We start from the raw sequence: 21,453 nt of genomic DNA on the forward strand, positions 1-21,453 counted from the left end.
GTGATTTTCCAAGATTTAATATTTTGAAACATTGGGTTTGAAAAAGTACAAAAGTGAAACCGTACATCATGTGCAAGTACAGTTTTCCTTTAAGTCCAGAGCTGTAAAAAGTGAAATACATGTGTCTTTAAAAGCATATTCTAGATATATTAATAGCCTTACATATACTTACTAGAAACCGTACAAGTGACAAGTTTAAAATACACAAAGGCCTTGACTGTCCAAAGTAATTTTACACTTGATTTGAAATCTTTCTAAAAGTACGATACAGTACATGAGAGCACCTTACCCCTCACAGCTGTGTCATGCAATATACGATTTTTTTTTCCCCACAAGAATGTAAAATGTCACGCCAAACATCACGTTCCACTGTGCTGTGAGGGACGGGTGGAATTTTTCAAGTTATAAAATAGGTTACAAAAAATTAAAAAAAATAAAAAGCCCATCTTAAAAGAGTTCCAAACTTTTAATTTAAAAAAAACTTTTAACAGACACCCGGCCTGAAGGATATACAACATCCTCCACTCTCTCCTTTGACAGACATCACTTTGATGCCCACCAATAAGAATACATGAAGGTTTTCTACTACATGGGGCTGGAATTCTGAAGCATGTCCCTGGCTTCATTGCTTCATCAGTGAAGTAGAAGCAAATTATACATTTACACACAGTTCATAACCACAAATAAGGTGTGATGTTAGCTCTATACTGTATACATGTTCAAATGTGCACTGTCCCGAGGAGAAAGTTTCAAATAATTAGATTTATTAAAAAATAATATTTATGCATTTACACCCACATTTAAAAAATGAAAGTTTCTGCTATTTTAATATGCAAAATTGGAATAACTTAAAAATGTTGCAGGAAAATCTCCATAATTTGCAATAGTCCTGCAACAAACTTTATACATTACCCAGTGCCTCATGAAAAACTGACAGCCTAAATTTTGTTTGCTTGCATTATTGGAGTGATAAGATTTTGAATGTTAAACATTTCTAATATCACAACCGTCAACATGTCTGAAGGGTACTTACAAGTCATAATCAAGATAGCTTGCTTGCTCAGAAAAATGCATTTTTTAATCAACCTCACTTAGTCAGATTTTATTTAAGAAACTGAACCTCTGCATTTGTAGATATTTGGATAATCTTTTTTATAAGAGCAGACTGTACAAATCTCTCAGAATGAACAAAAAAACGCTTCATACTGGTTCACCAAAATGGAGGCAACTGAACATGAAAACTGTCTCAGTCACAATTCAAGTAGTTTTGTTCTTAAAAGCTGGTTTTATTGCCATAGTGTTTCTCTGTCCAGAAAATAAAAGGATTTTTACATTGCCTAAAACTGTCCTATGTGTGCAGGTGTAATAGTCAGATCTTTACTGTGATCCTGAAGGAGGAAGAAAAAAAAATCAGTTCAATTTCAGGTCTTCACAGTGTTAGAGGGGACAACTTTACACTCTTTTATGTGAGGTCTTTGTATTTTCATATTCAAGGAGACAGCAGTGTGCTCCCAGTCTTCTCGAATTTTTTACCTTTTGAGAGAGCAGCAACTTGTTTAAGCAATTCTCGATTCTTTGCCTGTAATGGAAGTAAAAAAAGTAAAATATTGCAAATATTATTGAAAATGTTTTTTTAATTAAGAAGCATATTAAAGATTGAATTTTTCAATGCAATTTAAGTGTGTGAGAAGAAGATAGTCTTACTGAAAAGGGGCTAGTGATACTGAAAACCCTACTTGTCTGCTCTGATCAATTATTTCTACATACCCCTCTGTAAGAGGTTCCAACTTTGTAGCCAGATCTCATCAGATCTCAAAAACTGAGCAAGGCTGGGCCTGGTCAATACAGGCATGGGAAATCCATGTTCTTGGACCAGTGGATTCAGTACAACACCATGGTCTAGTTGTGTCATTGTTCGGACAAGCCATTAAACTGAGGTCATTCCAGGGTTATTTAATAGCTCATGGCCCTGCTTGTATGGATACTAGCCCTGGTGTTCTGGCTAAATATAATTTTCCCCTTAATTGAACTGCTAAAGCAATTTCTCACTTCTCCTCCTGATCTGCAGAATGGCTCCCATGTGTTACCCGTGTGGGTGCTGCACTTCAGAGATGGATGAAGTGGGTGTCTTCTATGTGTATATGTTTTTGGTAAGAAATAGGCATATAAATGGAATGATTATTAATAGTATTACTATTAGAAATCCCTACCTGCTGCTGTTCCATGGCTTCTTTATGTGCTTTTTCCATGTTGTTCATCTTTGCTCTCATATTAGACTCCTGATACTGAAAATCAGCTTTAAGTTCAGTAAGCTGGGGGGAACCAAAACAAATCACTGAGGAAACATCTTATCACAATGATTAAGTTGTTTGTATGGAGAAAAATGTCTACATCAATCACGCATAAATCTAGTGCAGAGAAGCATTAAATGAATTGGGTATATGGTGAAAAGTTAAATTGTACGATACATGGGTAAGTTTCCACTTACAATTGTGCCCAATAATGGTCACCCTTTGGCTACAATTTTGGAATGTTTTCAAAGGGGGGAAATGATTAATTCCTGTCCTAAAAAGGTCTTACATAGATTAAAGGAACGGAATCAAGCACAGAATAAAGAAAGAGTACTTGTTACAAGTATGTAATCACATGAAAGGTGCTGGTAACTGAAGACTACATCAGGGGTAATGCATATGAAACAAACACAGAGGGATGAACTGGAAACTAAGATTATATGCAGTGTGAAAATATTTGTCACTTCTTTCTTTAAAGAGTGAATGGTATCAGGGAAAAACTGCTTAACAATATTATTAAAACAATCTTAATAGAATCATTCAAGAAATAGCTGGCAGAGATATTGCATAATTGACTTAGAAACCATAGAAGTAAAGTAGACTAAACAGCCTCGTACATTCTTCAAGACAAATTTAACTTTGAGGCAATATGGCACAATATGCTTACAAATTTAGCACTGTATTAAAATGTAAGTGGTACACCCACAAACTTAACAGTGTTAAAATACTTAGCTAAGAGTAACACGTATTTTACCTTTTTATCTTTTTCCAATATTGTTTGATCTCTTTGTTGTAGTAGTCTTTTCAGGGACATCACTTCCTCCTTCAGCTGGCTGATGAGAATAAAATTATCTGTTCCTCCAGAGTCCAGGGACTGGTTAATGGAACTACTAAATACAAGTGGGAAGTAAAAAAAAAAAGAAATACAAAGTCAAAACATTTCTTTTCACAATATCACCTTTGACAGAGCTTTATTTGGGAAAAACAGCTGGTTCAAATCCTTTTGCTTGGATGGGTTTTCCCCAATTCACAACATGCATCTCTAATTTTTCAAACAGATTTTTTAACAGAATCATGCTTTCTCATAGGACATGTATTTGAACCTCTAGGGAAACTGTCTCTTTTTTCACAATAAATTAATCATAGATCTATTCCAAATAAAATATCGAAACAATGAGTGGCAGCTTCTAACAAAGCAGGAAATAAATGTGCACACTGATCTTGGAAATGCAGAAAACAAACCTGTCTCCATTAGATGGCTTTGTTTCTAGTTTTGGTTTCTTCTTTGGAGTTTCATTCTGGATTGAAGATGATTTATGGCTGTGAAAAAAGGAACAAGAGTTATTATTCCCTAGCGTTTGCAGTATAATACTTACTGGATAATTTATATTACAATATTACATACCTCTGTTTCCAAAGTCCCTGGTCCTGCTCTGGGCTGAGGCTGCTCAGTCTAGTACAGGAGCACACAAGATACATTTTTCATGTTTAAGGTGGATGCAGGCGCTACAGTACTTTTACATCACTCTCTTCTAGAAGTTTTTTACACCCTTGAACCACAAAGTTACATGACACTAACCATGAAAAACATCACTTGCAAGAGGCAATACAACTGTAAAAACATGGTGTTTTGCAACTAAACTCGTGACATTTTTTTGTTCTGTATGAACACGGCATCACATATTTTTACCATGCATGCCACATAAAAGTGACAAGAGGAAAAAAACCATAAGGTTCTTTTGACCTGTCCTATTTTTGAACACACCATTTCTGACAAACTACAATGTTTTTCGAATTAGTTAACTTTTTTGATAGCAGGAGATCTGCAATCGGCTAGTATGTTATCATGTTGACGTACAGCAATCGGTTTGTCACAATGAATTGCCCAGTTTGATTTAGTGTCAATCTGTGTACAGGCTGCAGACTATTTTCAAACAAGACAATAAGAAAACCTCTAGAGAAGCGCTAGCTGCATACTTGTGGGAGCTGCTGTGCCGATGGTGATGGTGGTGGTGATGATGATGGTGTCTGGAATGGTGCTGGTCCTTCTCCGTCAGGGAGGACGAGTTGGAGTGTGAGGAGCTCAGCCCTTTCCTTTGCTCCTTGGTCTTCTGCAGGACACGTCGGTATGACAGGGTGCATAGCCAGCACAGCAGCTTTCCATCCACCTGTAGAACGTATAGTCATGAATGCAACGCCCTTCAGGGACACCATTGAAGAAAAATCAAGAAATAAATATGTAAGTTGAGAAATGTGGCAAGAAATACAAAAAAGGATGACAAAAAAGGTCCTGTCATCTACTGAAATGCCAACACCTGAGCAATATAGTTACAAATCTCAAATGTTATCCAAACATATATGCAAATTAAGTCAGGTTAAATAAAAAATAATCTTAAATGTACATTTTAAAAGGCAATTGTGTTGTTTAAATCACATACATTTCATCCATAAAACATTTAAGAATTAATACTTTCTGAAACACAAAATCATAAGGGTATTGCCAGACATATTCCACACAATAGCAATCCTAATAAGAGCTTCAATATATAATCAAGAAGCAGGTGATGCTCTTTGATCATGGAACCACACGTGTAAAACAGGCTAAAATACCTCTTCTCAATTGTAGCAAATCTTTAGTAAGTATGAAAATAACTGCCTGAACTCAGAAGAAGTAGCTTCTAGTCTTTTGCAGATTTCTCTTATGAAAGAATCTATTTAAAACAAAGTCAAGAAAAGACTAAAACACACATTTAGTAAATTAAGGAACTAATACCCTGATTGGAAAAACTCTACCTAATGCACTATTAACACTCATAACATACTCAAAATGTACTTTGCTATTTGTCCATTCTGATATTTAAAACCTGAATGTAAAGCATAGAGCTCTGCATGAGAAAAGCAAACCAGCCATTTGTTTACCAGGATGGCTTCTTTTACACCAGATTTTAATAAAGCATATTTGAAGTTATAGGATGGTTAAAATTTAAGAGATTCCAGTACAGTACTACATAAGTACATCTTAGAGAAATCTGGGGTATATGAAGAGAGGAGAACTTTAAACATCTTTCCTGCACAACAATCAAAAACATCCAGCCAAGGTGCCAAAGCTCACCTGAAAGATCATTTTGTGGAGAGGAATTCAATTGAGAAATTACTGGAAACTGGGTCCCTTAGTTTTGACAACATTACCCATTTTCCACCTAGATGGAACAATCTCTTTTGAAGTTGGTAGCAGAATTTATAGAGCAGAAGATGATCAACTGACAAAACATTCATAAATTACTTCATTAACCTTTATCTAAGTTTAAAAAATTAAGCCGTGGCTGAGATCCCATGGAAACTTGAGTCAATGAAAGTGAATGCACAGGTTCTTAAAAAATATTTTAAGAAACCTGAGAAGAAACTACAGCGGACTGCATAAAAAGGAAAATACAGGGAAAAAAACAGATTAAAAATAAAACACATGAGCATAAAAACAAAACAGATTAAAAGATGTACAAAAAAAATGAGGGAGTAAATCTGAAACTACACTACAGCTGTCTCCACCTAAATACACATTGTGAGAAGGAGGCAGTGTGAATGAGTCCTGTTGTAATCTGAGATGGAGATTAAGACCACTTCTACTTTAACTGCCAGAACAACATGATGGACATAAAATGCACTGTTCTCAGTGCATAAGAAAAGGCTGATCTGGAGTACCAGGACCTGTGAAAGCACAAAATGGCAAGTAATACCAATCCATTCCAATACCTTTCTCCTGCCTTCCTCTTTGCGATCAAAGGCACACTGCTGCTTGCACTGTTCACATGTCTGTGGAGGGCCATACTTCTTTTCTGAGTTTGTGCAACGTTGACACTTGGTTCCAATGAAGGCTGCAATTATGTTACAGTACTGACAAGGTTTGGGCTGGAACACAAAGAGATTAAAAACAATACACACATGTAGACTGAGAACAACATTGATTAAGGAAATTATTATGAATATAAATACATAAAATGTCCTTTAGTTACTTAATACATCATTTTTTCTGTAATTGTGCAGTGTATCAGACAACACTGAAGAGCAGGTTTTTTTATACTGAATCATCAAAAACACTTACCGTCCCGAACTGTTTCACGTTCTGCGCACACTTTTTACAAATTGTGTTTGTTTTGCTGCAGAAAAAAAAATTAAAATGTACATATACATTACAGCTGCATTTAAATCACAAACATCTGTCAAAGTACAACCAGTAACATATGGTAAAGTGCTTACATGCATTGAACAAATATGGAGAGAGGCTGGTTTCAGCCAGGTGTACAAGATTATCTATAACTCAAAACTAGAATACAAATGGATGCTTCCTGCACTACCACCCCTTCAATCAAAACAAAAGGAATAAAAAGTAGTGACTGTTAGGGGTTCAAAAGTTCAGTCCTGGAGCAAGGTAATCCAGCATGTCTTATAGGCCTCTCTGGAATGGCAGTGCCTTACTAAGAGGACTTCAAATAACGATCAGTTGAACTGGACAGGCAAAAGCCCTGGTAGATTAAAAACTAAACACACTGTGGCCTCCCATTATGGAAGTATACACCCTGGGTGCAAATTTGTTACTATCTACACTGATTATTGGCAAAACATGTCTCTTAACTTTTTTACAGTGTAGTATTGAAATAAAGCTGTGCTTTGAAAGGAAAAGCATTGAGCATTGAGCACAGCTGCACAGTAACTACACACACGCAGTACCGTGCCTGCCTTGTAACATATCTATTGTTTCCTTTTGTACCTGTATGTAATGTAAAACTTTGTACACACCGAGAGGTCCCCAGGACAGGGGCAACTTTTAAACAAATATTTGTTCTATATCAGTATGTACTTTAACCAAAAGGTAGTTATGTGAAGTCTCTCTTTCAAGAACTACTGCAAGAATAGAGACCTAGTTTTTCTGCTTTTAATCCAAGCCATGCATATTTGTATACCAAAGGTATCTTGCAGAATGCCACATAGGCCCATCCTTAGGAACACTCATGCAAGCGGTAAGAAGAGTAGTGGGTATCTTTTACAACGGTGTCTCACCTCTCCTGCTGAAACTCCGACCTGCAGTAAGTGCATTTCACAATTGGATGTGCTATCCGGCACTCCTACAAATTAACAAACACATATACATTCAAATGAGCAATAAAAGTATTTCAGTATAGACCTAAATGTTTTACGTAGTTCTATACATTTATTTTAGATAAGGCTAGATCAAAGAGTGGCACAGTGGCAGAGTAGTAAGTACTGTTAAATGGTTTCTGGGAAAATTGACCCTTGTGTGAATGCGTGTGTCTGCCCGGAGATGGCCTTACGCCCTGTACTTGCCAAAATAGGCCCCAGGTCCCCACTTAACCCTGAATTGGAAGAGGAGGTTAGAAAATGGATGGATGGATAGACCAGATCAGGGGTGTCCAGTCTTGGTCCTGATGGGCTGTGGTGACTCCATGTTTTGAAAGAGCTAGTTAAAGACCTAGAGTTAAGAGCTGTTAAAGCCAGTAACCAGCTCATTTACCTTTTTAATTCCAGGACTAGGACTGAACCTCCCTGGACCAGACCAAAGGGTCAATTTTGCAACTGTTGCTTGATTTTTCATTAAAGGGAGAAGTACAAAACAGACAATTCAATGCATGTTTCCCTCATAATAAACATGTTAGCTTGTTTTATGCTACCAGCCGTTAATTTGTCGAACAAATCTACTTGCAATGCTTCACATGAAACAAATGGTAGAAAACAGTCCGCGGAAACTCAGTTTAAGCACAGATACTATTCATGATTACCACACAATTCCTTTTGTGGTCCCCCACAAACGCAGATGCACGTTTAATTCCCCCCGCCATTAAATTAACAATCAGCAGCCAGTAACAATCTCAAATTATCACTTAAAATTTAAGATTAACCAGCGGCGTTTCTCCTCTGGTTATCTGGTTAAATAGCGCAGTGTTTGCAGCGCTCTGTAAGGCAGTAGGGTGACTGGAAACACTGGTCTTTGCGATTTGGTTTTCGTTCCCCCCAGCCAATAACTTTATTTTTTTTTATTTTAAGGGCAGTATTTTGCTAGCTCACTCGCAGTGGGGGGCATTTGGCCATTACACGAACAACGACCACCTTCAAGAGATGCATTTTAACCCCCACGGTTCACATTTTACCTCGTTAAATAAAGTTGGGAAAAGTAACCGAATCACAATTTCAAAGGTTAACCCCCCCCCCCAAAATAAGGCTAATCAGCAATGTTTTCGTGAATCTGTTTGTGCCGGGGGAAAAGCCAGCCTAAGTGTGGAAAGCAAGGCTCGTGCATTTTATTCCTGCCTCCGTAAACCATACGTGGGCTCTCTCTTCTTGCCTCATTGTTCGCTGTTCGTGGTACAAGGCCGCCTTTATGGATTTTCTAAGTGTCTTACAAGCATTGCAGAACTGCCTACAGTGCACAATTATCTTATATAATCTTGACCATGCCATAATGATGGAAACAACCGCTAGCACAATCGCAGCGGAAACGGAGCTGCCCCTTGCCGTGGTGAACGCAAGTTCTCTTGCACACAAGCGTCAGGAGACACTCGGGTGTTCACGGGGAATGCGGGGACAGAACATTTTCAAACCTTGCACAGCTGTTGTCCTTGCGAAAGCTCTTCAAAGGGGTACCGCTGGTTACACTTCGTACACGCGTACAGGGCCGTAGTAGCCATTCTTAAAGAAACAAAAAGGCAAAAAAAAATGTAGCTAGCTATATATTTTTAAAGGGGAAAAAGTGTTCTAAAAAAATCGCGTCCTCTTTAAAGTTTTTAAAGGCGACACTTTTACATAGGGATAATTTTTTCTATTACAAATATCCAGTGTACAAAAAAAATAAAGGGAGTTTTATGCTCTTCCCAGCTTTTTCATTTTTTCTTTTTTCTTTTTTTTGTTTCCGCGGCGTCACTCGGACCGGATGCTGCTCACGACCACAAAGGAAGGGCAGCCCAGCCAATCGCCGTCACCCCCCTGTGGGCGGGAATCTAGGTTTTGAATGGCTGCAGCCAATGGGAGCTCGCGGTGGACTCCCCTTTAAAAGATGAGACGCCCTGCTTACGCGATGGTTTTGTTAGTCATGTAGAGGAGGGGTTTTGGAGGCTTGCTGCTGCTGCTGCTGCTGCTGCTGCTGCTGCTGCTGCTGCTGCTGCTGCTGCTGCTTTTAGGTTGAACTTCTCGCGTTCAGTTCGATTTAGGCGCTTCCTCATTTTAGCATACTTAATAGCAAATAAGTGTCTCAGAGGGCAGAGTACCCGGCCGATGGTTTTTTAAATATCCCATGTTAAAAGAAGGCAAGCAATAAACGTTCTTTTCTGTCACAATTGCTCATTTTGGTTGGGTCTACGTGGGTCAGGCTTAATCTGGTTGATCAAATTTCTAACCTGGAAAATCAAAACAACTCTTGAGTTCAATAGATTTTCAACCGTATGCAATATTTTTTTTACCGTGTTTGTGAGAATAGTAAGGTTGGTTTGGCGATACCTGTGATGCATAATTTTGCCATATGATGTATATACATTTGGTATTGCAGATGTACGCTTATTTTTTTAAACTAAGACACGGATAAACGTTTTATACGGGATTTTTAAAGACAATTTCATAATGGCTTTTAATTTTATTTTCTCTTTCTTGGTTGTTTAGAGGTCATGGAGCAAACGTGAAATTACAAGTAAATTTTCCCAACCAGCAATGTCCCTTGTGTTATTAATCTAGGGAAATAACCTAGATAAATATGTACCCCCTCCCCCAAATACACAAAATCTAATCATATAGATTATTGTTTTTGTATAAACGTAAAGGCTAATAAATTGTTCATACTTAAAAATAGTCTCAACCTTGAACGTACAGTAATAGAATGTAACTGTACTTCAGTCTAAAGACCATTGTTTTGTTCACCACGCCCCGCTTGTGACGTATCGCGTTGCCCAGACACGCCCTTTACGCGCTAGAGTACTGCTTCCTGTGTATTAGTGGTGCGGGTGTTTGCTGTGTTCGCTTGAAAAAAAAGCGGCTCTAGGGAACATATCATTTAAAACAAAATGCATATTTAATGGCGACACAAACGACAGTAGCAGCTGGAGTTCCCGGCGCACCAGAAACGGTATGATGAAGATGTATTTTCTAAATATACTTACTATACTTTAAAAATGAAACGCAGGATGCAGTCCTACACCGATGTTGTTGTATTCTGTTCATAAACGTTGTTAACAGTTTCAACAATTATACCGTGAACCCTGTATTACGGAATCTGAAATATATCATAACCACAACTTTGTTTTATTATGAAAATATGGAGTGCGTACCTGCTTGAAGAACACATTAATAATAATATTATTTTATATAGCGCCTTTAAAGGTGGCCTCTCAAATCGCTTTACAGAAAGTTGAACATTAGTTTACAGTAGATTGCAGTTTTAACATAATAGTTCACGTAATGGTTGAATTAAAATTTGTAAGAGAGAGATTTCAAAAGTTGCACATTTTTGCTATTGCTAACATCTTACAGTAGCACTTTTCATATTTCCTCTGCACTGTGGGGAACGTCTGTCGTTTACAGGGAACGTTTATACTGCAACATATTGGCCTCTCTGTGGAATTGAATGGATATTTATTCTCTTTCCTTAAATATGATGACTAAATGCAAAAAAAATCATTTTTATTTCATTAAAAAAGAAAATGTATGTCATGAAAACGTATCTGTTTTTCATAGACTGTTAATCTTAGTGGGCTTCAGAACTATATTCTCTATGAATTTCCCTTTCCATGATTATTTCTTGGAATCTGCTTTTAAGCATGTAAGAGCCTACAGTATTGTTTAGCAGAATGTAATTTGTCATGGAAAGTAACAATCTTACCCTTAAATACTTCCTTAAAATTGGAAGAAGATGCAGAAAATAAGTGTAGCAGGCTATGTATTAATGAAGAATAATCTAAACTGTACCTTTAATTGGGAAGTTCATTATATTAGATATCTTTGTAGTTGTAGTGAGTAATGCAGATTTTAACTATGGGGTTTAATGAATGGCAGCCTTATTCCTACAGAACCCCGTGTGTGTTGGTCTTGTAAGTGTTCGGCAGACGTTTTGTGTACTGTGCAGAGAGAACATGCTGTTCTGTAGAGGTGGGGTTGTCAGTTGAAGGGGACTCATGTTGTCCAGCTGCAGGATCGGCTGATGGGACGTTCACGGGGGCCCATGATGTCGGACACTGTGTCCCTGCCTTCGTACACCGACTACCCTTCTGACCGGCCCTTCCTCAACTCCAGCCTTCGCCGGTCTCCTAACAAGCCTGTTAAAGCCTACCCTGAGAGTAGTAGTGCAGGTACTCTCTTCTTTTCTCAGTGCATCCTATTGGCTCATCATCAACTGTTAAATTAATGCCGTCGTCCTTAGCCTGGGGTGCGCAATATGTTTTACAAGGTAAACATTGAGAACGCTAAGTACAGGCACATATGTATGACTACTTTGTTTCATCAGTAAACTTAAAAAAGTGTGGTTTTTCAGGTATTCTTCAATATAGAACTATATACATTAGAACTATACAGTATGATTCTGTCTCTTTCTATAGTTATGGTATATCTAAGGTTTAAAGAACTGACCTACTTCAGTGATTTTTGATAAGGGGTGCAGGCTGCAGTAAAGGTTAAGAACCACTACTCTAAGGCTTCTGTTTTGACCCCTCATCATAATTATCTGTTCAGATCACAAAGATAAAGAATGGTTTCACAGTGCATTTTGGGAACTGGTAAGAAATGTACTGAATCACACAGATGGGAAACAGTCATTGTTCTTCTTTGGCTTTTGTTTGTTTGAATACATTGAAAGTGAAGTCTACTGGTGAATCTGGGACATTCACGGAGTTAAACAAACCTATGCACTACCTATGCAGTGCAGAGTAATTTCTGTCCAGCTCAGTGTACAATTAAATTAAAGGCTCAGCTTGTCATGATGACATAAATATTTCAGACTTTTCTTACCAGGGAACAATGCTCAGTTACTAATTATTGATGAAAAAGCTCTTCTGCTATGCACGTTGCATGCATGCTGAAATGTTAAAGGTCAAAGTATGAAAGCAGTTGGGGTTGACTTTAATTTAGCTATTAACTAGTTCTCAGTCCGGACATATACAGTATTCTTCAAGTATTCCAGTGACCAAAATTAAAACTATGCTTAGAACTCTTAATCTATTATTTGGTAACTGGCAAGAAAGACAAGTGTGCAACCTTATCCCCTTTAGGGTATAAAATGAGGTGGGGTACCCTTTTATGTTCAATGTGTGAAGTACAGCACAGTAATAGATGCATAGTTTATGAAGAGATGTCAGAATAATTTTAATAGGAAATTATTCAAAAGATCTGCTATGAGCCAGCCTTTTTCCAGTTCGCTAGTCTCTGGCCAGGGCCGAGCCAGAAACCAGGCATTGGGCATTCATCAAAAAAAATCTTTTGCTGTCTATTAAATTAAACATCCTAAGACAGTTCCTTGGATTGCTGGACATGTTATTATTCACAGAAAGGTCTCATAGGCTTGAAGTGCGGTTTAGTAAGTTGCACTACAAGAATATGGTGGTCTGTTCTGTGCATGTTACCCAAAAGAAAATTGAAACGGTCTTGTGCTGCAAGTGTTGACCCACTCTTGACTAAAGCTTTGAGTGCAGCGCTGCACGCGTGTGCTTTTTATGCTTTCGTAGGACGGGCTGAGTCAAGCCTGTGAGATGCTGCCTGCCTTCCCCTGTTCACGCGCGGGTTCCCCACACCTCTGGTGTTTTGCCTAGCGATCCTGTCTGCGCTGAAGAACCTGCAGGAGAAGATTCGGCGACTGGAGCTGGAGCGGGCCCAGGCGGAGGAGAACCTGCAGCACCTCTCCCGGGAGACCTCCCGGTACAAGAAGGTGCTGGAGCGCGAGAGAGAGACCGCTGACAGCAGCCACACTCAGGCCACCCGTCACAACCAGGGTGGGTGACAAAAAAACCCCAGCCATCTCCCTCTTATTGCAGTCTACATAAAGTGTGAAGAGGAGAATGGGCTAGTAAGTCCATGGCAGCTATTCTATACACTGAATAATGCTATCACATCATCTGTCATCATTTTTCATAGATCCTAGTGTAGCATCTCAGCACTTTTCAATTCACTGGCTTTGTTAGGATATCTCTCCCCCGAAAGGCCGTAAAAAGTTTCAAATAACTTATTTTCTTGTGAATGATTCTGTGGCGTGTATTATCAAAGGCCAACAAAATGCCAAGAAAGTTAAGATCTTTCCCAAAGTACTGAGTAAAACCTAAAAGGGCTGAGTATGTTCAGACGCTTGCTGATCTACAGTGATATCATGTGTTACATGTATATCCGATTGATTGCGATGAATGCAAACAAGCCGAACAAGTGCTCTGAACTTTGAACTCTGAACACACATAATGGAAAATATATAGCTCCTGTTGTGTACAGCAGGGAAAATAATGAACATTTTGAAAACCACAGGTTACTAAAGTGTATTTGTTCTCAATAGATACTATTATGTAGCTGTTGTAATTGTATTGCAGCTGGGAGAGTTTTTTAAAAGTGTAATGATTTTGTAATAGTTGATTGTGGCCCTTTCGGTTGTCCTGTTGGTCAGAGCTGGTGACGCAGCTGGCAGCAGCCGAATCTCGCTGTAACCTTCTGGAAAAACAGCTGGAGTACATGAGGAAGATGGTTCGCAATGCAGAGGCCGAGAGAACAGCTGTGCTGAAGAAACAGGTAGCCGTAATAATGCAGAAAATAGACATCATATTCTCCCTAAATAACTGTTATTTTATGTAACAGATTTGGAAACATGGTGTGAATGTGATAGCCTTCAAAATATGTTTAAATCATAGTTTACCATTTACATTTGACTTTGAAACTGCGTTCCTTTCGCAGGCATCTTTAGAAAGAGAGAGGTCTGCTGACCACTCAGATGTTCAGTCCAAGTTTGAGAAGTTGGACCTCCTGGAACAGGAGTACCTGAAGCTGACTGAAACTCAGAACCTGGCAGAGGTATAACCTCTTATTTAAGATTTTAAATAAGAAGTTATTTAAGACTGTTTTTCATACAGTGGCTCAACATGGTTCATTATATACATTATATGCAATATTTACTGTATTGTTCATAAGTTACATTTATAAGTTTTGTAGGGTGATATTATCTATATCTAAAAATAGGAGACTATTCTATTATCACTGGATTGTTCTGTAAATAAAAAAGGACCGGGGTGGCACAATGGTGCAGTATTGGGGCCCTGGGTTCAATTCTGGACTTGAATTGAGTTTGTATGTTCTCCCCATGTGTGCATGGGTTTACTCCAGCTGCTCCAGTTTCTTCCCACAGTCCAAAGACATACTGGTAGGTTAACTGGTTTCTGGGAAGATTAGCTCTGGTCTGAGCTAATGTGTGCATGTCTGTGCCTCTGTGTGCCCCGAGTCGGACTGGTGTCCCGTCAGTGCTGTACCATGCCCCGCACCCACTGCTTGCTGGGATAGACTCCAGCTGCCCTGAAGTCCCTGAAGCGGACGAAGAGGTTAGAAAATGGGTGGGTGGGAAAAGGGACCCTTTCTGCTTCCTCTTTAGGATGCGTGCCCATGCTCAGCTTCTGGAATTTTTTATCCGGTTTAGAATAAAATCCGGGAACTGGAACAAAAGCTGCGGGAAGAAGAGCATGAGAGGAAGCTGGTTCAGGAGAAAGCGGCGCAGGTAAAGCCAAGCCACGACACAGTGCTCTGGTGTCCTGTTAGCAACATACGGTATTCGCCAGGGATAGGCACCTCAGAGTCTCTGAGGATGGGGAATTCCCCAAGGCCAGACTGAAGGCCTCATGGGGAAAGCCAGGGTGTCATTCAGGGACTTGCGAAACAGGCATTTCAGTAGAAATATTTTTGTTATAACTATTAAATGTTCCAGAAAAAATATTTATTGGTAGTATTTTTAATGAAAATTGATACTGTAAAATTAAAAGTTGTTTTCTCCCTATAATTTTTTATTGCACTTGCAAACAACGTAGATCGCTTAGTGTATTATACTCTATACTCTAGAGTATTATACTCTATTCTTAGTAGAACACGTTTGCTTTGCACATTGTTTTTATTCCTATTAGAAGTGCTGCACTACCGTACTGTAATAAAGTTTATTACAGCAAAGTAGGAACAGACCAGAAAGTAAATTAAGTATACAGCACTGCACATACTGTGGAAACAGCAGGGGCTGGTGATAAAAGGGTTTTTTGCCTGCTGCTGGCTGGAGGTGGGGGTGTGGATGGAGAGGCAGCTGTAGTCACACTCTCCTGCTCCTGTAGTTTGTCAAATTCCCTGTCTTCTTTTTATTTCTTTGTTAACCTTTTCCTAGAGATAACTGATAAACTTAGGGGACCACTGAGGGTTTTTTTGTAATTTAATTGTTTTTATTTTGCAGCATAATGCTCACATACAGGGGACTACTCTCATGACAGATCTACAGGCAATGGACATCTAGTGTTTCATATCAAAATGAATAACTAAGCAATGGTGTTATTATCTGTTTGTTAACCAAGCTATGCCTTTACTAGTTTAGGTGAAGAAGATATGCGAGATGAAAGTGCTGCGGAAGTGGGTGCCCGCATTTACTCTCCTACTGCGCAGTCCACAAATATGTGCATTTTGTCCGCAAATAAAATAATTTAGCTCATATAGGCGAAATCACGAACATGGTGTTATTGGTGGTGTTACTGTATAAAGAAGGAAGCCATAGTAGATTCTGTCCATCATCGGTCACACAAAATATATTGATACTTTTTTGTTCTGTTTCTGAACTACTGAAACGCTAAAATGTGGAAGATAGCACTTCATGAAAATCCCTAATTTAACACTTTTTGTGATATTGAGTGCTCAAATAGGACTCCTACAATAGCAAGCACTATAATGCGTTAGTACTGCATACTGTAATGCCAAATCCGAAATCTGGACGAATCCTATTATAATTACAACATCACATGGGTGTTTCTCCCCAGTTGCAGTCGGGGCTGGAGGCCAATCGAATCTTGCTTCAGTCCGTGTCTCCCCTCCCTCACAAGACGACAAAAACAAAGAAGAAAAAGGGAGCTAAAGTAAGGATCACACAAGGCTTTGCTTTTCTTGGCTTTCTCTACATGCAAATTAAAATTGGAGACTGCTGTTTCTTTAATATTTTCAGAGAGGAAAGCTGATTTAAATAATGAAAATCTTGTACAGTACTGATTTAGGTGGGATTTTTAATGCACTTTAGCATTGCGATGGCAAACTATTAATGTAATCCTCTTAATTCCTTTTTCTAACCATTCAGAAGCTTTTAGTTCCTCGTGCACTTCACCTCCGTAAGTGCATTTATTTTTAGTTTCCATTAGTACCTCAGATCTGCACACCTATGTAGTCTGAAGAAATCAGAATGACAAATATTTTACTCTCTCCACTAGAAGCCCCAACAGCAACAATACTCACACACTCAGCCTCATTACAGACTCAGCCTGGGGGACGTGCCTTTTGTGGCAGGAAAGGTAAGATTAACCTGCATGTTCCTTTTTTTATAATACTTTCAGTCTAGGACAATTTCTAAGGTTCTGTTAGTCACGTTATGCATATATAAAGAAGGGAATTCTATGCACAGGAAGCAATGTACAGTGTACATTGTTCAATGTAGATAAACAGATGAATTCCTAAATAGGGCTGTATTTTGTACAGCTGTAAAAAAAGTTATTGACCCCTGCCCCCGTCAACACCCTGCTGTCTACTTGCTCTCTGTCTAGTCCACAGGCTCCAGTCATTCTGTTCGAGCCAATGTCCAGCATGTCTTGCACCTCATGAAGCAGCACAACCGACAGCTATGTAATGACCGGGTGTTAAGTGAGACGCCGCTGGCAGGGAAGTCTTCCTCAGGGTCCGCTTCTGGTAACAGGAGGAAGCCAGATCGCAGCTCCAGCAGTAGCTCTTCCTCCTGCAGTGAAGAACTGTCAGAGCTGCTTCTGGCACTGCAGGACGAGTTTGGACATATGAGCTTGTAAGTGCACTTTGAAAGATGATTTATTTCTGTGGTGCTGCTTTTTTCTGAGCCCATTTCCTGCATGGTTTTCAAGACCTCTTGGGTATTGTGGGTCATAAAAAATCTCTACAAAGAAGTGGTTCCTGTACAAAGTAAGAAATCCTGAGGCTTAGACCATGCGCATGTCATAGGCTTATATTCATCATAATACATATATCAGCTTTATTTTGCTTCCTCAGTAGTTAATTTTCATTTCTTATTTTCCAGGACTGGAATACTAACAAAAATATGTGCTATGTTAATTACCTAAAGATGGTAGCTGAAAGATTTATTACTTGATAGTCATTTTTGCATATGCAGACCTAGAACTGACTATTAAAGTTGTCTTGTCTTTCTGGCAGTGAGCATCAGGAACTAGTTAAGCAGATTCAGGAGGTTCGGTCAGACCACCTGCGCCATGATCTGGAGAGAGAGCTGGAGGCCCTGGTCAAGAGGATGGAAAGCAAGGGGGAACAGATCGCCAAAGTGCGCAGGCACCAAGTGCAGGTCTGAGTTGCCACAGTTTCTGTTATAAAGAGTGTTACAACTTACTATAGGGAATATGGACTTCTAACTGGCCTCCACAAATAGATCTACCAGGTAGTTTTATTGTTGTGTAAGGCAGATTACACATCCTTATTTAAATTTTAATGTATTCCTTTATCTCCATTTTTGCCTACCCTGCAAGAAAAAAAAAAACGAAAATGTGAGCATGTGTGAAATTTCTTCTTAAGAAAACCAAATTAGATTGTGTTGCTGAGTGGCTTTCACTGTCACTTGAATGATGCCAGTTCTCTTAAATACGGCCGTCTTCCAGTGTTCCTGTCATCGTGCACACCCTGTATTGTCAAGATGCATTATTGAAACAAAAGTATAGAAAGCTCTAAGTACATAAAACCTTAGACATGTGCAGGAGTGTCTTCCATTTCAAGGCGTGAGTAGTCTCTGGCGTGTGTTGCAGCTGGAGAAGTTGAAGAAGGAGGCCAGGAGGCACGGGGGTAAGGGCAGAGGGCAGCAGAGTGAGCTCGGGGAGGTGAAAGTCACCACCACAGTCACCACGCGAGGGAGGGCGGCGGGGCCTGTCAAGGCGAAGCCAGGCGAGAGGAGCAAGGACAGTCTGCGCCTGCTCAGGGACATGCAAAGCCTGCAGACCTCTCTGCGCAAGGAACACATCAGCTGGGATTACTAAGGAGCCTTTCCAGCTGGGGGCCACGGTCAGTTACAGTTAGCCATGCTGACAAGTAAGTAGCTACAGCTGCACACAAATATCCAGGCCGCTGAGGCTGGTTTTTACATACTGTCCAGGGTTAATGGGACAGAATGATAAATGGACTTGCTACACATCGGTGCCCAATGTTGTCCATGTGCTTTATCTTATGTTCTTCCTTTAAATCATGTTTTTCTGCTGGCTGATGCAGAGGATTGGCTCACTCATCTTCATAATCCTGTGGCCGATGCGGTAGGAATATCGATTGTAAACTGAAATTACTTGACAGTATGGATGTCTTTAACTTGATCGGTGCCCTGCCACTCAGGGCTACACAACTGCTAATTGTAACATGACCCTTTCCTTTAGCTATTGACAATACAAAGAAATGCCTTGAGGTGCTCTAATGCGTGTCTGATCTGGATTAGAGCTTAATGTTTCTACCTACAGTATGTATGTTATTCTTGCAAGCATTTTTTAAAATAAAGTATTTATTTTTTACATTAAAGTTTTGAGAATATGTTTACATATGGTTGGAAGAATTGTTTTTTATTGCAGTTAAAATTATTAGTGGAAATCACATTCTGCTGCAAAAAAATAGCTGAATCTTTGGATTTTAAGTACAATTTAAGGTATTTTTTTTATTTCAGTTAGTGGTTGTATCTATAGATTACTGAGAAAATAAAGCCATGTCAAAATCATTTTATTATACAAGATAAGGGGTTGTTATTTCTGATATAAGGTAAGAGGTCATACAAGACTGTAGGTACAGTGTATACAGGTGGTGATAGTGGTGTACTTGTAATGGAAATCACAAAATGCATAACTATTCAAAACCACTAAAATGGCTTTATTTGTGTAAAAAAAGCCACAAAACAACTTGAAATGAGGAATGGCAACATTCATTGTGGAATGAAATGGAAACAGTCCTACAAATCTAGGTACCCAGGTGCCTAATATTTCACTTTATGGCTTCACTTCATTATTGTATGGGAGCAGTCACAACCGTAACTGAGAAAAAATTCCCATCTCACAGAAATTAACAACAGTTGGTTATTCAAACAAATTGTTAAAAGAACAATAAATACAAACTCGATTTAACATCTTTTCAAAATAGTTCTTGAACACTGCGCAACATTAAAATCCCACATGTACTCATATTAAAACCCAAGTAAACATCCTGCAGTCCGACAGTAAATCCAACCATTAGTTTTAGTATCATTGTCTTCTTTTAAATTATATTTTCTTGATGGGGGTAGTGGGAGTGTTAGTGCAATGTAATAAGTGCAAAGTAGGCTAACTGCACAATTGGTTACTTTGATCAATTCATAATTATAAGTGAACAGCGTACACTAAACCATGAAATATATAAAGATTTCAGGGGAGTAAACAAGGGTAAGCATTGAAAATATATGTATATGGTATATACTATATCTATGTACTCTGTAATGTAGAATGCAACTGATTTTATGGAACGCCACAGTTGCTGATCTATGATAAACACTTCTCTTTAAAAGTGTGAAGTGTCACAACATTCTAGCACCAAAAATGTACTTTGCCATGAAAATCTTAAATAATATAAATCTTTAGGATTTAAGGATCTTAGTGTTCTGGTTGGAACTTGGGTATATGGCTTAAGATTCTTCAACAATGTATTAGAACTAACTGTACATGAGTGCTTCATGCCTCCAGATTGGTCTGATTGAAATATAAAACAGGTCTTCTTTTATCCAGACAACTTTCAAGTATCTACTGCAGAGAGCGAGCCTATAAATGAAAACCTATTTTTTGTGCAAGGCTAAGGTTTGTCTCTTTTTTTTCCTTCATGTTCTGCTAAAGTTTTAACAATAAGTCCCAAAGGTTTCTCAAACTAAATCCTAAATCTTGCAAAAGCACACACTGTAACAGAACTCAAATGCTCCAGTTCAACCAGGGTCATCCAGCTAATACTCCAATGAGTACCCTCTCCACACAGTCTCATATTCCCTGTACTAATATAACAGACCTACAGGGCAGATCCAGCAGTTTAATAAAATGAGAAATGAGTGTTTTAAGAACAAGGTCCTACCCCACTTTGGCCATTGGAAAAAACAGTACTGTTGCAAATAAAGGGTTAAAAAAAGGAAATAATATTGTTCCACTTGAGAGTAGGAAGAAGAGCACTGTGTAATATTAATTTAGCAAGAATTCTATATTCCTGTTGGCTCTGAATATTTAAATTATTAACTAAATTAATGACTAAACAATGTGTAAATATATATTTTTTCCCAACCCCTGGCAAACCTGTGAAAGAATAAATTAGAGACACATCAAATTTTTCATACATTTTCAAGGGGATTTAGCTTGATAAATACAATAAAATTAACGAAGAAGGCTTGCCAGCAGGTGGTATTAGTGGATATTGTAATTAACCTCTAACAAAGATGGAGATCACCACCCAGAGGTAACTAGAGTCTGGCTATTGTGAGAGGCAGTCAATGGCAGTCCAGTTCCACTTCTGAATAATAAGAGTCTTCGCATAGCCATTGGAAAAGCTCAATCTTGTGCCGGGCTATGTGTCTCCTAACGCAAGTTTTTTTTTTTTGCCAGAGAAATCCCTGCAATAACGTACTACAGTGCAGTGCATTTGTATATTGATCATAAATACCGATTTGTTTCGAAGCAGCACGCATGGTAGCAGGTGCAGTGACAGAGCCAGCAAACCTGTGCCCCCTCAGACGAACGTCTGCACTGGCGTGATGGAGCGAGTTGGAGAGCCCGCCCGCTCGGAGGAGGAAGACGCTGAGCGGTTGGTCACCTCGCGCTGCAGCTCTTCCACCTTCTTCTGCAGCTCCACCCTCTTGGCCAGCAGCTCCTTGTAGCGCTGATGCACGGGCTCCTGGAAAGAGAGGCATCCTTCA

At 39.0% G+C, this 21,453-nt stretch overlaps 3 protein-coding genes across 7 annotated transcripts in view; 1 reads left to right on the forward strand and 2 right to left on the reverse strand.

The window, feature by feature from the left end:
- Positions 1-9,229, reverse strand: fam76b (family with sequence similarity 76 member B). Of its 3 annotated transcripts, none has more exons than XM_088920291.1 (10): positions 8,903-9,229; positions 7,347-7,411; positions 6,391-6,445; positions 6,042-6,197; positions 4,269-4,459; positions 3,697-3,744; positions 3,534-3,611; positions 3,046-3,178; positions 2,211-2,312; positions 1-1,579 (listed from the first exon to the last, which is right to left on the reverse strand). In XM_088920291.1, the coding sequence occupies exons 1-10, from the start codon at positions 8,987-8,989 to the stop codon at positions 1,490-1,492; spliced, it is 1,005 nt and encodes a 334-aa protein (XP_088776417.1). In that variant the 5' UTR covers positions 8,990-9,229; the 3' UTR covers positions 1-1,489. The 3 variants fall into 3 exon arrangements, with proteins under 3 accessions (XP_088776417.1, XP_088776416.1, XP_088776418.1); XM_088920290.1 differs by having other exon boundaries at positions 3,046-3,181; positions 8,903-9,226; XM_088920292.1 differs by lacking the exon at positions 6,391-6,445 and having other exon boundaries at positions 3,046-3,181; positions 8,903-9,033.
- On the forward strand, positions 8,837-19,061 carry cep57 (centrosomal protein 57). The gene is made up of 11 exons (XM_088920289.1): positions 8,837-10,413; positions 11,470-11,632; positions 13,085-13,264; positions 13,921-14,042; positions 14,205-14,321; positions 14,938-15,015; positions 16,304-16,399; positions 16,745-16,825; positions 17,075-17,325; positions 17,709-17,853; positions 18,308-19,061. Exons 1-11 carry the CDS (start codon positions 10,363-10,365, stop codon positions 18,533-18,535), a joined length of 1,512 nt encoding a protein of 503 aa, XP_088776415.1. The 5' UTR covers positions 8,837-10,362; the 3' UTR covers positions 18,536-19,061.
- Positions 17,231-21,453, reverse strand: part of mtmr2 (myotubularin related protein 2) — a 13,020-nt gene continuing 8,797 nt past the window's right edge. For 2 of the 3 annotated variants that reach the window (XM_088920288.1, XM_088920286.1), the window contains exon 16: positions 19,244-21,431. In XM_088920288.1, the coding sequence (XP_088776414.1) occupies positions 21,267-21,431 (165 nt within the window). In that variant the 3' untranslated portion in view covers positions 19,244-21,266. Of the gene's footprint in view, positions 17,297-19,243; positions 21,432-21,453 lie in introns of those variants that run through there. The other variant, XM_088920287.1, reaches the window with a different exon arrangement.

The sequence above is a fragment of the Atractosteus spatula genome, chromosome 7, assembly GCF_055471065.1.
Source record: "Atractosteus spatula isolate fAtrSpa1 chromosome 7, fAtrSpa1.hap1, whole genome shotgun sequence".
Classification (NCBI taxonomy): domain Eukaryota; kingdom Metazoa; phylum Chordata; class Actinopteri; order Semionotiformes; family Lepisosteidae; genus Atractosteus; species Atractosteus spatula.

Bases quoted from the DNA above. Each gene is read 5' to 3' on its own strand.
- fam76b (XM_088920290.1), bottom strand. From the start codon at position 8,989: ATGGCTACTACGGCCCTGTACGCGTGTACGAAGTGTAACCAGCGGTAC. The intron at 6,198-6,390 runs GTAAGTGTTTTT...TTTGTGTTCCAG, and splicing joins ACGTGAAACAGTTCGGGACG to CCCAAACCTTGTCAGTACTG. The intron at 1,580-2,210 runs GTAGGGATTTCT...CTTCCATTACAG, and splicing joins AAGCCATGGAACAGCAGCAG to GCAAAGAATCGAGAATTGCT.
- cep57 (XM_088920289.1), top strand. From the start codon at position 10,363: ATGGCGACACAAACGACAGTAGCAGCTGGAGTTCCCGGCGCACCAGAA. The intron at 14,043-14,204 runs GTAGCCGTAATA...TTCCTTTCGCAG, and splicing joins CAGCTGTGCTGAAGAAACAG to GCATCTTTAGAAAGAGAGAG. The intron at 16,826-17,074 runs GTAAGATTAACC...CTCTCTGTCTAG, and splicing joins TGCCTTTTGTGGCAGGAAAG to TCCACAGGCTCCAGTCATTC.